This window comes from Rattus norvegicus, chromosome 4 (assembly GCF_036323735.1).
Source record: "Rattus norvegicus strain BN/NHsdMcwi chromosome 4, GRCr8, whole genome shotgun sequence".
NCBI lineage: Eukaryota > Metazoa > Chordata > Mammalia > Rodentia > Muridae > Rattus > Rattus norvegicus.
The window spans coordinates 153,951,334-153,965,584 of NC_086022.1; the positions used below are offsets into that span (position 1 = coordinate 153,951,334).

The 14,251-nt window shown below is 50.5% G+C and overlaps 1 protein-coding gene across 29 annotated transcripts in view; it reads right to left on the reverse strand.

Annotated features, from left to right (window-relative positions):
* Cacna1c (calcium voltage-gated channel subunit alpha1 C) overlaps positions 1-14,251 on the reverse strand; it is a 620,764-nt gene that overhangs the window by 520,165 nt on the left and 86,348 nt on the right. Inside the window, exon 1 of one of the 29 annotated variants that reach the window (XM_063285494.1) lies at positions 6,894-7,582. The exons of the other annotated variants lie outside the window; for them this stretch is intronic. Coding sequence (XP_063141564.1) covers positions 6,894-6,942 — 49 coding nt within the window. The 5' untranslated portion in view covers positions 6,943-7,582. Of the gene's footprint in view, positions 1-6,893; positions 7,583-14,251 lie in introns of those variants that run through there. 29 annotated transcript variants of the gene reach the window in all.

Below are 14,251 nucleotides of genomic sequence, written 5' to 3' on the forward strand. Positions count from 1 at the left end.
ACTTTGCAAAGTAGATGCAAAAGGTTCCCAGCATGCTCTTTGATGATGAGACTGTTCTTATTTTAGGAAAAGAAAAGGTTAATCCTGCAACTTGAGGTGGAACATTTAAGCCCTTCCCCCATTTAATAAGTGTCTCTTTATCTACAAACAACCAGAATTTTCACCAATTAAAAAAAAAAGAACTTGATCCTTTTTCTAAAAGCTAGGTGTATTTTTGAAGCAAAGATTCTTCTTTCCAGATGGTCTGTCCTTTTATACAGGACAATGATGAAGAGATCTGTTAAACTCAGCATTGGAAAGAACATAGCACCAAGTAGTCTCCAGTCCACTTTCGTCTGCATACAGCCTGGGCCTCTGAAGATGGGCCCATTTGGCTTTGGACTTGAAACTGAAGGCAGGGAACCATGTGCTGTGTCCGTGAGATGGTGAAATGTCAGCTGGCCCCAGAAGGTAACCCCCAACCCCTGCACACCTCAGGTCCTGACTCCCCCAAGTTGAAATAACAGTACAGATGGAGCCTTAGCCCCAGCATCTTACTGAGAAGTCACCAATGGCACTGACAGTTGTCAAGAAGAGCTCTCAGTGTCAAATACCAGGTCTATCTTGACTGATTGGTTTTGGGTTTTGGGTTTTGGTTTTATTCACTTCTTCCTTGACTATTCAGGTAGAAGCCAGTCTGACTCAGACTCGTTTGTTTGATCTTATGTTTTCACCATTAAAGCTCTGGAGTATGATACTTGTGAAATGCTATCGACATTGTTTTGATGTGCTGTTTTCTCAAACTCGGATACTCTACCCCTCCAACCCAAGAGAGCTTGGTGCAGAAGGGGAGTCCCCAAACAAAAACAGCTTTGAAGACACGTCTACTAGGGAGGGGGCACAAAATCATGAGTTTTGTGCTTCTGTGGACACGTATGGACTTTCACTCTGCAGTTTAAGGAGTTATTTTTAAGCCTTTCCAATGATGGATACCTCCCACCCCCTCTCAACTCCGTTCCTTAATATCTAATGCCTCAGACATTAATTGAAGTCAGTACCTAAGTAGAGGCAGGAGATACAAGAAGAGAGAAGGGTGGCGGTGTTCACTACACAAAGCCCAACCAGAAACCCTAAAACAGCACGGGTGCTCAGCCCACCCCCAGAGTAATCTGGAAAAGGCAGGAAATGAAGCCTCATGACAAGTTTCTAGCAACATCCAGCCAAAATGACCCTTTTGGAGTCTCAAATGAAAATGGAAATTTTTCCTAAGGTTCCTTTATCCATCAAATACTGTGAACCTAGAAAGTAAACTCTGAAGAGACATCATATTTATTCCATGTTTGACCAGCCTTTCTAAGAACATACATACAGAAATTCTAACTCCTGCTCAGTGTGTATCCACACACAGACACACAGACAGACTCACACATACATATGCACACATACATAGGTGCACACAAGCACACAGCATAGACCATCTAGTAGTTAAGGTATTGTAGAGATTTTGTGGGGTTTTGGAAGGATAGAGACTGGGACAGGTTTTTGCCAGTCAACCTGTGCCCAAAGTCAACGTAACTATTCTTTCTGTTCCCTGGGGAAGAAGCAGTCTATTTTCAACCCTCCCTTGGCCCTCAGACGCCAAGGTCCAAGCCTCCCCTCTTATAGAACCTTAAGTCCATTCTTAAATTAAGTCCAAGTCCACAGGTAGTAACTGTATGCCCTGTGACCTTCCCCAAGCTCCCTGCACACAGCATGTTCAGTGGGGCCTCTTGTCCCTTTCTGTCATATTTGGGGAACCTGACTTTCTAAAGCAGCAGTCATTTCACAACTGCATACTCTGAGAGGTGACCCTCGCTCAGCCCCATGTCACCCCACATAACACACATTGGTAACTCAAGCAGAACCCTGGAACGTCCCCCAAAGCCCCATATTCATCAGGAAAAGGGGACAACCCAGAGTCAGTGCCACTTCGCTTGTTGCCATGACAAGTGACTACCTCTAAGAGTTTCCAAACTGTGGAAGCAGCTCTGGCCGGCGGAGGCCTCCTGGCCTCACCTACAGGGAATCTGCAAGTTTGCCTAGGCACGGGCAGACCACAGCCAAGTCGTGATCAGCTCCACAGATCACCGTGTCTGTCCTGTTTTGCTATCTCTGCAAGAGCCTAGCTGAAGCCCGCACTGGGCTCTGGAATGGCACTGACAACATCTCATCTTCCCTGAGGGGGGTCTGTCACTTGTCCTGTCACTACTACTCATTTCATTCAGTACCTAACCTTGAGGAGCAGTAAACAAGTGTTTACTAAATTACTTTAATGCTGACAGCCAGGACGCCAAGTGGCATTTCATTTAGCGGAATGTTTAGCTGCTAAGTACTTAGCGCCTGATATTCGCCAAACAATTCCCCACGCCTCTCTCTCTCTCTCTTTTTGATTCAGTTATGTTGTCCTCTATGGTACCAACCATTAACTCAAGCCACAGAGAAGGCAGACTCAAGAAGCAGACTAAACTCTGGCTATCTTGCTAATCAGTCTTTGTTTAATGTCTCCAGGTTTCCCCAACAGGCCAGGAGCTTTCTTTGGTTTATTCTAGAAATAAACTTGTCTTCCCCATTCTTCAGGGGACAGTGAGAAAGAGCTGGAGTGGCTGGCTGCTGACCAGTAACTCCCATATGGCCCTCAGGCTGTGACACCAGGCTGGCAGGACTACTGTAAGCCACTGTCACACATTCCTAGCTGGGTTCTTCGGTCCTCATAGAACCTACCATAATGACTCAAAAACTTGGGGCAACAGAGATCAGAAGACAGTGTCGGAGTTGGAAAGTGGCAGTTGGTGGCAAAATGAACTTCAGTGACTTCCTGCCTTGGTCCCCTGGGCCTTCCTGTCACCACCTAGCAGGAGATGGCTGAGGCGGAAATCAATGGGAAAATGTGTCCGAAGCTCTTAGTCTTCCCCTTAGCAAAGTTAAGAAGTGCCTTCTTGCTGTGGAGCCGCTAATGGACTTTATAATCCCACAGGTCAGCATCTTCCAGTTACCTCAGACTCGTCTAGCTTGCAGACAGTGGGCCTGCTAGTTTTTGGACGCTCCCTTTCAAATCATGAAGGAAATCAGCGTGTGGCCATAGTGTGTTCAGCTACCCATCCGAAGGCTCCCTCAAGCCTCTGTGGGGGACGCTGTCTACAGCCCAGGTCAACAGAAGTGTGAGGTAAGGGCGTGCAATGTCCTCAAACAATCCAAAGGGGAAGATCCATCAGGGACTTCATTCTGCAAGGCCTCCGGTGAACAGTGCCATGGAGACATATGGTGGTCTTTAAGGTCCTCCGCAGCAGGGCCTGAAGGAACAGGTTCTCCATCTTCCAGTCTCTCCTCACCTCCGTAGCCCTGGAGCCCATGGCCTGACTCTTAAGCCCTGTAGCGCCACCTACTGGTGGAGGCAGAAGTCAGCCGTATTGATGGCCCTAAGAAGTCTGCTCTGCAAGACTGTCAATAGATACATCCAGACCCCTGCAACGAGCCATACGCATACTAGGAGGCAGAATGCAAAGACCAGCAAGGCCTGGAAACCCTCTGTTTACTGTTCCCTCTGGCTCCTTTAGCATAGCCTATTCACAGACGAGCCCACCAAAAGCAGTTTTGAGTAGAAGAGGCGATCAAACAAATACTAAATCATTTCTGAGACTCTAAAAGATAGTCGGGGGTCAGGGGTACGGGCTCACCACTGTGTTGACAAAGCACTGTTATCTTTGTGGCATCTACTCTTACAGAATAAGTCTCTACTTAATAGGAGATCTACACACACACACACACACACACACACACACACACACACACACACACACACCTACCTTTGCCTAAAACCCAGAGTGAGGTGCACTAAGTCCTATGTAATCTGCTTCCAGAGGCTTCTCTAATTCTCTGTGTGTGCACACATTACGTGTGTTCTATGCAAATAAACAAGCATTGATTCTCTTATACTGTGTTGGTATGTTGAAAAGCACCCAGCCATTCCCAGGAACACCATTTGGATGCCATAAATACATACATACATACATACATACATACATACATACATACATACATACATACATACATAGATAAATAGATAGATGCCTCCTTTCCCCAGCTTCCTCCCTGCAACTTGCACAGAAGGAGAAACTGATGCCAAGTCAAGCTTTCTTGTAAGCTTCAGAAGTGGAGGGGCAAGTCACACAGCTCTCGGACCGTTCGAAAAAGAGTTAACTATGATCGTTGTATTATTACCGTATTTTAAATGATAATTGCTATTCTCTTGTATGGCTAAGTAGTTTAAAGAAAAGCACAGTGTGTTTCTCCCCTCCCCTCTGCCTTGTCTCCAGCAGATAGGGGACATTCTGAGGTTTTCGTGTTAAATGGTTGACTATTAAGAAATTCACTTGCTAGCTGGAGCCTACAATGGATAATCAACCCAGAAAAGTAGAAGGCTGGAATAGGACCAGAGCTGACAGGGGAGCAGAAGTGAGGCACAGCTTGCAGATATAACCTCCAGCATGAAGACTGAGGACAGAGCCCTTCCTTCCCTCAACTTCTGGGCTGTGTTCCATGGTGCTGCCCTCGGACCTCCAGTCTGCCCCTAAGCTCACAAGTGCACGTACACTACTGAAAAGCTGTGAGAAGGAGGTGCATTCAGTCCTTGCAAGTCAATCAGGAGAGAAGAAAACAGCCACCTGGCAACTTATTTGGTTCTCCACTCTGATTGGTCACTGCTGCTGTTCTGAGGTCATCGCTTGGCTCCTCTTCTCCCTGCCTTCTGAAACTCTAGCCCCCAACTATGTTTCATCACCCATGAGTTACTAAGCAAGCCAGCCACTTCTTTCTTGTAAATATTCACACTCCTCCAGGTCTGTCCTTCCCACCTCTGCCACCTTCCCCAACCCTCCTCAAAAGAAGCCTAGCCAATCAGAGGAAAGAAGGTGGGAGGCAGAGGGGGACAAGGACCCTGACGCTCTTTTACCTAAGAACCACGGCATCTAGGGATGGAGGCGAAAGTGCTCCTGTGAATTATGTAACCACTGCAGCTCTGAGGGAGAGTTACCATCCAGGTTCTATAGTGCCTGCTGGCTCTCTGCTGGAAAGGCAGAGTTCACTGCTGCCTCCTCTTCCCCTACAGCCTTCTCCAGAACCTGGAGGGCGACTGCTCCTGCATTTAATGCCTGCTCCCTGCCAGGGGCTGGGGGATGCTGTTGAGAAGAAAAGTGGCAAAAGAAGAGAAGCAGAGTAACAAAGTAAGCTAAGAAGGGCTTTAGCCTACACTACTAGGACACCTTGCCAACTATTGGGCATACCTGTTCTACAAAGATGTCTTGCCCTGGATCGTAACCATTGGGACAACACTGCTGGGTTCTCCTCCGCCAAGTTGCTTAGACTGAAGCCATGGGCAGAACCTGAAAAGGCTAGCCCACCCCCACTCTTCAAAAATACCACCCTTTCCTCCGTGTCTCAGCCTCTTCTCCTCCTAAACCATCCAAAGCCCCATCAGCCAGGAAAGGGACTTGAGGACAGATGAAGGATAGGGGTGGGTAATCCAGAGGCAGAGGCTGCCCTCATGACATAAGAGACCTAGTGCCAATGACCCTGGACAAGTCTTTCTTCTTAAGGAGGCCAAAATCCCAACGCTGCCACCCAAGATGGGAAGCAGAAAGACAGCTGGCCCCAAATCAGCTACCAGATGAAGTAAGGCCAGCTGTAAAGCCAGCTAGCTCCCCGGCAGCCTTAATCTGCAAAGGCAATGGCCCTGTCCCCAAATGGAGACAACAGAGTAAAAGGAGGAAGGGGCTGGGTATCAATGGGGCCTGGAGACCACTTCCACAAGGCTTCCACAATGACTGGAGAGTCATTAAGAAGTACCCTGGCAAGGCAAGGAAGACACAATGTGGAAGAGCGATGGTAGCTGCTGAGGGCGAAAGAGAAAGGGAAGTTGGGGCTGAGCACCGGGAGAAAGGGCATCTTGGGACTGCAAGACACTTCGGTTTGATCAGCTTAATCACTAAGCAATGTCAAAAATAATAACTTGTCGATGGGGACTGCGGAGGAGAGACAGAAAGTTTCCAAGAAGTGGGGAGTTACCCGAAAGCCATTCACCATGAGAGGGGAGCTGCTGACACTTGATGCCCAGGATGGAGATGCTTAGAGAACACTAAGTATGGAGCCTCAAAGCTAGTCACACCCTTTCATGATTCCCTGAAAACATGGAAAAGCAAAGCCCACACATCTCTGGGGCTTCTCACCGCTGCTTTCCCTCCTCAGGTGCGAGTCCACACTGGGGAGCGAACAGTAACACACCCGGCGTGGGCTCGCTCGGGGTCAATGGCAGTGGAGAGGTGGGCGGTGTTGAGAAGCCAAGGAGCGGAGAGCTGGGAGAGAGGAGGCGCGCTGAGACGCACAGCTGCAGCCCCCGCCCCCACCCCCACCCGCGACCCGGAGCGCACTGCCCGAGGAAGTGGCGTCGGGAAGAGTGGACACCGGGCAGCCTGGGGGTCCACCGGCGAGGGGCTGGTCTCCGTGGTGTGCGCGCGAGCGCGCGCGTTCCCTGCCGCGCCCCAGCAAAGCAAGGGACCCCGAAGCAGCCGCTCCCCGGCTCGCCGTGGCCAGACTGGCCGGCCGGCTTTCGAGGCAAAGGCGAGAAATCCAGGCAGCGCCGACACTTGGGGAACTTTCCCCCTCGCTCGGGATTTCATGGGAACCACATGCTCCGAAGAAGCCGGGCCGCGGAGGGGGAGGGGCGGGAATTTTCCGCTCCGGCTCGCACGGCGGCTCGGCCGGCTCCCGCGGGCTCCCGCGCGCGGCGTTGGCGCCCCTCGCGCACGCGGCGCGGGCCGCTCCACCGGGACCCGCCGTGGGCAGCGCGGGCGAGCCGGGCGCGGCGATGGGGTCCCGCTTACCTTGGTGGTTTTCCTCTGGAACGTACATCCTCGTGTTTTCATTGACCATTGGCCAAAAACTGCTTGGAAAGGAGAAGCCACAAAGAGGAAGAAATGCAGCAACAGCCGCGAGCGGCTCTGGATGGATCCCTCCTCCGAGGCCGGCGGCTCTCGCGCAAATCCAGGAAGCCGTGGATCCGCAGTGGTTCTTGCTCCCTTCGGGTGATTACCTGATCCCCATTATTGCACCAAACACCAAAAACTGCTGCTTTCCACTACCGCCTCCTTTCGTGAGATTGTAATGCATCCTCAGTACATCCGGGCCCCTTCCAAGAATTTAGCACCGCACCTCTGGCGGCTACACCATTTGAAAACAAAAATGATAATAATAATAAATGGAGAGGCAGAGCGAGAAGAGGCGCAAAGGCGAGGCGAGGGAGAGCGGCGGGCCCGCGGCGCCGGGTGGACCCCGAGCCGCCAGGGGGCCCGAGGCGTCTCCGGCCCGCCCAGGGCGATCGCCGCGAGGCCCCGACCCGCGATCTTCGGCGACGGCAGCCGCGAACACCTGAGGGCGAGCCCGCGGGAAGCGCCGCCGCCGCCGCCACCGCCGCCGCCGCTCCGGGCCGCGCCGCGCCGAGCGCCGTTCTGGCAGGGAGCTGTTTCTGCAGAGGCAGCGAGAGGGAGACACCGGGCGCGAGAGCGCGGCGCGGCCTCCCTCCTCCCTCCAGCCCCGCCGCGCCCGCGCCCGCCCCTGCCCGCGCCCGCCCGCCCGCCCGCCCGCCCGGCGCGCCGGAGCAGACGAGCTGAACGCTTCCAGATGTGGCGGCGGCGCGCGGCGGGGACCGGAGCCCGAGTGGAGCGGCGGCGCCACGCGAGAACCCCCTGGCTTCGCGACGGCTGGGAACGAGCTCGGGAGCGGACACACCTCCGGGAGCCCGGCTGCAAGACCCCCACCCTCACGAGGCCCCGCGGCCACCGCGCGTCCCTGGGGGGGCTCCGCCACGCCAGCAAGGCCTGGGAGGAGAATCCCGGCAACACCGACTACAGTGTGCCCAACTCCCGGCCTCTTTCACATCGACAGAACGAAACAGCAAAATGAGCCGTGATTCTGTTGATCGATTACAATCAGAGCGGTTGTAGAAGTGACACATACAGGCGAGGATGGGCAGATGGGCGGGGAGGGAGAAAGAGCCCAAGAGGCGGAGCCTCGTGGGCAAGACAGCAGTGGTGCCCAGATGTCTGAACAGATTAATACAGCCAGGTTTGCTCCCTCCTCAGGGTCAGGCGAGCACGTGTTCTGCCAGTGTCTCCTTACCTACTTCTCTTAATTATTTCTGCCACCCTGGCGGGGAGCTATGAAGCACTTCTCTCTGACTCTCGCCGTCACAGCATGGCACCTCCTGCACGCACGACCCTCTAGATGGGGCTGGTGAGCCCATTCTAGAAGGGCCTACCACTGGGAAACCTGATGTAGATATCAACCCTTAGACGACTTCACTCCCTCCCTCCAGGTTCCCTAAAACACCCTATCATCTACGTGGCTTTAAGCAAGGGTGTCTGTCCGCTGCAAATCTCCAGTCTAGACCTTCCTTCTGACCCATATGCCAGCCAAGCCGCCCTCTCCACTTGAGAATCAAACCTCATGTGTCCAGGCCTGCACCTCACACAGCCTTCCCCCAGCTCAGCTGATTCTTCTCGTTGCTCCTGTAAGACCCCTGGAGTCATCTTGACTTGATCTGTGCCACCACCGCCTCACATCCGTGTATCACGGAATTCACCTCAGACAGAACGCAGAGAAGTGTAGCCTCTCCTTGCTTTGGCTGCCACCTCCCATGGCTGAGCCAGTGTTCTCCAGCTGGAGCTCTGCAGTGGCTGGTTCTCTAGTCACCCTCCTCTCCTCAAATACCTTCTCTTCACAGCAGTTGGAACTATCTACTTCAAAGGGTGCTCTTCTAACCCAGGCCCTCCGGGTCTGTCATGTTAGTGAAAGCGACAATATCCTACAAGGACTGCAGGAACGGCTAGGATCACACACTTTCCTACGGCTCCCCCTTGCCGTCCCTCCAAGCATGCCAGAAACGGTCCCTTCACTTGCACACACACCCTGCACACACAAACCTCTTGTCCCCTACACTTAGCCTTACCCTGAGTAAACACTGCAACCTGCCAATCCCAGCAGCAGTTCTCAGCTCCTCCTACTTTGGTGCTCTCTCCGTCTCTCTGTGTCTGTCTCCCTCAGTCCCCCCCTTGCCCCCGCCCCGCCCCGCCGCCCACCTCTCTCTGCCCAAAGGCAGGTGTCCTGTTCGTCAGCAGTGTATAGAGCAGGGGCTGGTGGGTAGCAGGAACCCAGTACATCCATGCTTGATCGAGTGAATGAATGAATCAATGAATGGCCCCCAGAAGTTACAGGAGTACCATTCACTGCGTCATCTCCAAACGCTTCCCTGGCCACTGCTTGAGACCCAAAACCTTACCACTCCTCATTTTCCTCTGTGCAGTGGTTTGGGCACCAAGTTAAAAGTCAAGCCTCCCCCGCCACACACACAAAGGTCTTAAACTCAATGGTGATCGAACTGTTTACTGTTTCAGTTGCGGTTCTAAGGGGTGTGTCTTTGCCACCCTGCCAACTCCTCGCAGCCTCCAGTCTGAGAAAGAAAATTAGAAATTACACAGTCCCATTTGGGGAGCTTATTGGACTGTATCTCAAGGGCAAGTGTGGCTGATTGTATAAGCCAATAATAAAATTGGTTTGCGGTCCCACTGCGCCCTGTGGCACAAGACGAGTGACGACTAGCGTCGTCACCTACTCCATGCCAGCCATGGAGCAATACTGTACAGGCATTGCCTCACTGACTCCACGCTGCCCCAGCACACGATAGGAATTATTGTCTCTGTTTTATAGATGGGAGAAAGGAAAAGGCATGCTCCATGGCTGGGGCACCCAACTGGGACTTCATCCAGGAGAGCCCGACGCCAAATTCGTTTTCTTGTATTTATCTTGCTCTCTGCTGAGAGAATGACCAAGGGTGACATGGCAGGGGGTAGAGCTGCAAGAGCTGACTACAGAATATACTTCACAAAAAACGCTGTGGGATTGAGAAACGAACCCTTGTGTGCCGGGGTCACACACATTTGATTGACAGCCTAACTGTCCCATAAGCGGGCAAATACTATCTCTGGGCTCTCCCATTTCATTTTTCACTCCTCCTTCCAGCTGTTACTGTGTTCTTTCCTTTCAAAGAAAAAAGTGTCTCCTAAGTATACAGTCTTCAAAGAACGCCCGTGTCCCACTTTCTAACTTTGGAAGCCAGCCCTCGGTATTGTTTGGCAAGGTAATAAATCTTCCACCCACCAGAGACCATTTAGAATTGTGATGTGGGGATGTGGGGGTGGCATGGCCAGGGTGAGGTGGGAGTAGCCGTCTGCTTGTCTCCAAGAGCTTTGACCCTAGCTACAAGTGTTCCCTCTTCTCCACCTGCGCCCCAAGTCCTTCCCTGTGCCAAGCCTGCCACACAGTATTGGACATGTACACGTGCCCCCCCATCCCCAAGACACACACACACACACACACACACACACACACACACACACACACACCTTCCATGTCTTGAGGAAGTGAACTGCACAGTGCTTTGTACACATGACTATTCGTCATGTATGACTTACTCAGGATAAGAGTCTACTCCAGGCCCACAAATGTTTCCTTTGGAAGAAATTAAGGATACAGTGAACAAGTTGATTGCTGTGTATTTGTGTGAGTGGGGAAACCTGAAAACAATCTAAACATGGTATTGGTAAAATAATAATATTTCAAAACCACTCATGTCTTCTGTGAGTGAAGTCGCTTGCACAGCCCCGTGAGGTGCTTCTGTCATGAGGGAGAAAACACAGAGAGCGGTTTGTTCACGCGCTCACATTTGGACAGACAAAAATGTGGGGTTCGAACCCCGTGGTCTCAGCAGTCTAGCTTCCTCCACCTGTCTCTCAGCCACTCCACATATAAACGGGGGCACATGAACACAGGAAAAAAACCCTACTGGCATAAGTAATACTACAGAGAAGTGTTAGTGGTAAGGAAAAACCAGTTTCAAAATATCACATTGTATATGGTTCCCCTTTTTAAGGATGTAAATTCTTGGACTCAGAAAAAGACAATGAGGGTAATTCCACCAGTCTGCTGGTAGTAACTCCCCGGGGAGCTACAGCAATAGGTAAGTTTTTCCTCATCTTTCTTCTTGTCTGACCATAGGTATGAGATCCAGGCTACCAAGCAGGCACGTCCCAGTCATAGGGAAGAAAACCCTGTTGCTTTGCATGGGAGGACAGGAGCTGAGCCTCAAGGTGTCCTGCTCACCTGACAACCACTTGCCCTCAAGGTACCACCCACCTGCAGAAATTCCCTTTGATGACCAGTCTTGTCAACCTGACACAGTCACCTAAGGCATAATCCTCTATGTGGCCCTGGAGAGATTGATTAAATTAGGGTAATCAATTTGGAAAAGATGCGCCTTAACTCACCTTAAACGTGGACCATTAAGGAGAAGGCTAGAGGAGCAGGGTTCATCTCTCTCTGCTTCCTGATGCTGATGCTGCGACAGACTGTCTCGAGCTTCTACAGCCGTGCAGCCCCTACCATGATGGACCGTACCCTCAAAGTTCGAACCCAAATAAATCTCTCCCACCTTAAATTGACTTGCCAGACAGGTTGTCACAGCAACAAAACCAAAAACCTGAAACATTCCCTGACCAATGTTTCAAGCCCAAATGTACTGTTACATCCTTAATCACTGTGCTGGGGGCAGAGAGCTTTGGGCAAGGAGCTAGCAGGGACAATCTAACATCAGCCTTCACCGGCGACATCCTGTTATTTAATTCCTAATGCATGGGATTGTCTGTGGACAGTTGAAACCAGGTAACTGATCGGTAAATGGAGAGAAGAAAAGGAGGAGTCAGAAAGGCCAGCAGGGCTGCTTTCTCCTGCCACGGGTCCCCAGAGCATGCTCTGGCTGAAGCAACACCATTCTAGCTGTCCTTCACTGGTCAACTTGGCTCCAGGTCACAGCTGTCTACAGAGGTCTCTGAGGGATTTGAATGGTGGAAGCAAAGTAGCAACTTTTGTGCTGGTGAAGCTGTGTCCCCCACTCATGGGAATACCAGAGCATCCTTCTAGGGGAACCAGGGCTCCTCCTGCTCCTTTTCCTTCTGTCTCCTTCAGCGACTGAGGCCTGCGTGAAAGCCCGCTTTACAGAAAGATTCCAGCTTTGTTTCAGAGTCTGAAGTCCGAAGTGGTGAGGACAGATAGAGATCCAGTCATCTCTGTGACTCTGTCCATTTGACCATGATTTCTCCCACATCTTACCGGCTTCCCCCCCACACACACACACTCTTCTGGTCCTGATGATCTACATCAACTTCAGACTCATCAGAGTGCAGCTCTCTGTTGGTTCTGCCCCAGCCCCACAGTTGGACAGACAAGATCCAAGCTCTGTTATCAACCTCTGGCTCCATGTTATACAGTGTGAAACTGCTTCCCCCATCAAACCTTAAATGATATGTCAGGGAAATGTGTCCCTTTTTGCCAGGCACTTATGGTATCATCCTTTTATAACATCTAAGATTAAAGAGGAGGCCACGCCTGAGTGAACACATTTCCCAAAGCTTTTATACAAAATGGTCACTAATCAGAGGGTTCAAACAACAGCAACGTGTTTCTTCCTTCTTTGGTGACTACAAGTTCAAAACCAGGGAGGGTCATGTGTCCTTCTGGGGCTCTAGGGAGAACCCATTCTTCTCTTCTAGCTTCTGGTGGCTGGCACTATTCTTGGCTTGTGGCCACATGACTCTGGTTACATGACTCTATGGTCACATTGCCTTAACTGCCAAACCTCCTTCTGCTGTACTCTAATAAAGTCACTGCTATTGGACTTAAAGGTTATCGGATAATCCAAGTCGATTTCTTTATCTGATGACCCTTAAAGCAGCTACATCTGCAAAGACCCCTTTTCCAAATGCATTGATGTCTGCCTTTCAGTGGATACTGGCTTCCATTCGGGCATTCAGCTACCGCCTACCCTCATGTAAGCTAGTGGCTTCACCCAAACTCCTCTGAAACTCACAGCTAACACCTAGCTCTGTAAGCCTTAGAAAACTCACTAAGGCTGTTTCTTTACTTCACTTATGAAACTTACGCCTATACATTAAGACTTAATTGCATGGCCAGTGGGGTGGGGATAGTCACCCATGCTTGGTTCTACTTATGTAATCATCCTTTCAATTAGTATAACTTTATTGAATGGTTACTGAACAGCAATTCTTAGTGATCATTTCCCCCTGACTTGTCAAATGATGCTTGGTGCACTTCCCAACCACTCCACTTCTGGATGCATCTTTTGATGGAAGGAAGTGTTAGTAGAGTGAAAGGTGTCACTTCCGGCAAGATTACTTTTTAAATGTTTTTTATATTGTCTAATCTTTTAAGAGTTCTTTTTCATTTAACACACATGGGTGTCTCGCCTGTTTATATGTCTGTGCACCACATGCATGCACTACCCCTGAGGACCAGAAGGGACCAATGGATCCCCCAGAACTGGAACTGCAGATGGTTGTTAGCTGCTGAGAGGTGCTGGGAATTGAACCCAGGTCCTCTAGAAGAGCAGCCAGTGTTCTTAACCACTGAGCCATCTCTCCAGCCCCAAGGTTACTTTCGTTTAAATGCAATTCTATTGTCTCTACTTCTGTCATGAAATTCAAATGGTGTAGCTACAAAACAGAGAAGCAGCCGTCAGCCTGGAACCCTGTGTGACTTTGCGAAGCATGCACTAGCTGGTTCTGGATGTAGAGGATAATCATAGGATGCAGGCGCTCCAGGGGGAATGGGAAAGAGACCGGGTGCTTTATCTGGGGACAGGAAGGTAATACAAAAGGAGGATAAATAACAGACATGAAGAGCGTTTGGAAAAGTCACAAGGAAACGTTATTTTATAAGCTTACTTTAAAATGCATATATAATATGTATGCAGTCAAATGTGAAATCCTCAAGAACATAAAAATTCAAATTAAAAAGTTTAAAAGCCACAATTATTATATGAAGCCCCAGGAATCTGGAAGTCATTGTCACAGTATAACAGTGCCCTTTTTGACCAGCCGTCTGGAATAAAACAACAGCTCTCTGTGTGTGACCAGCATGCAATGAGAATCTGCTAAGTTGCCCTCCTTAAACTGACTCCCTTCCCAACCGGGGAGGTATCTGTCAATTGTTCCTCAGACGAGGACAAGTTGTAACCCTAACAATCTTGTGGTACTGTCACATACAGACCATTCATCTAATCTTTCCATCATAGGAGTTTTTCTTTTAGGTAAATTAATGGTGACATCTATTA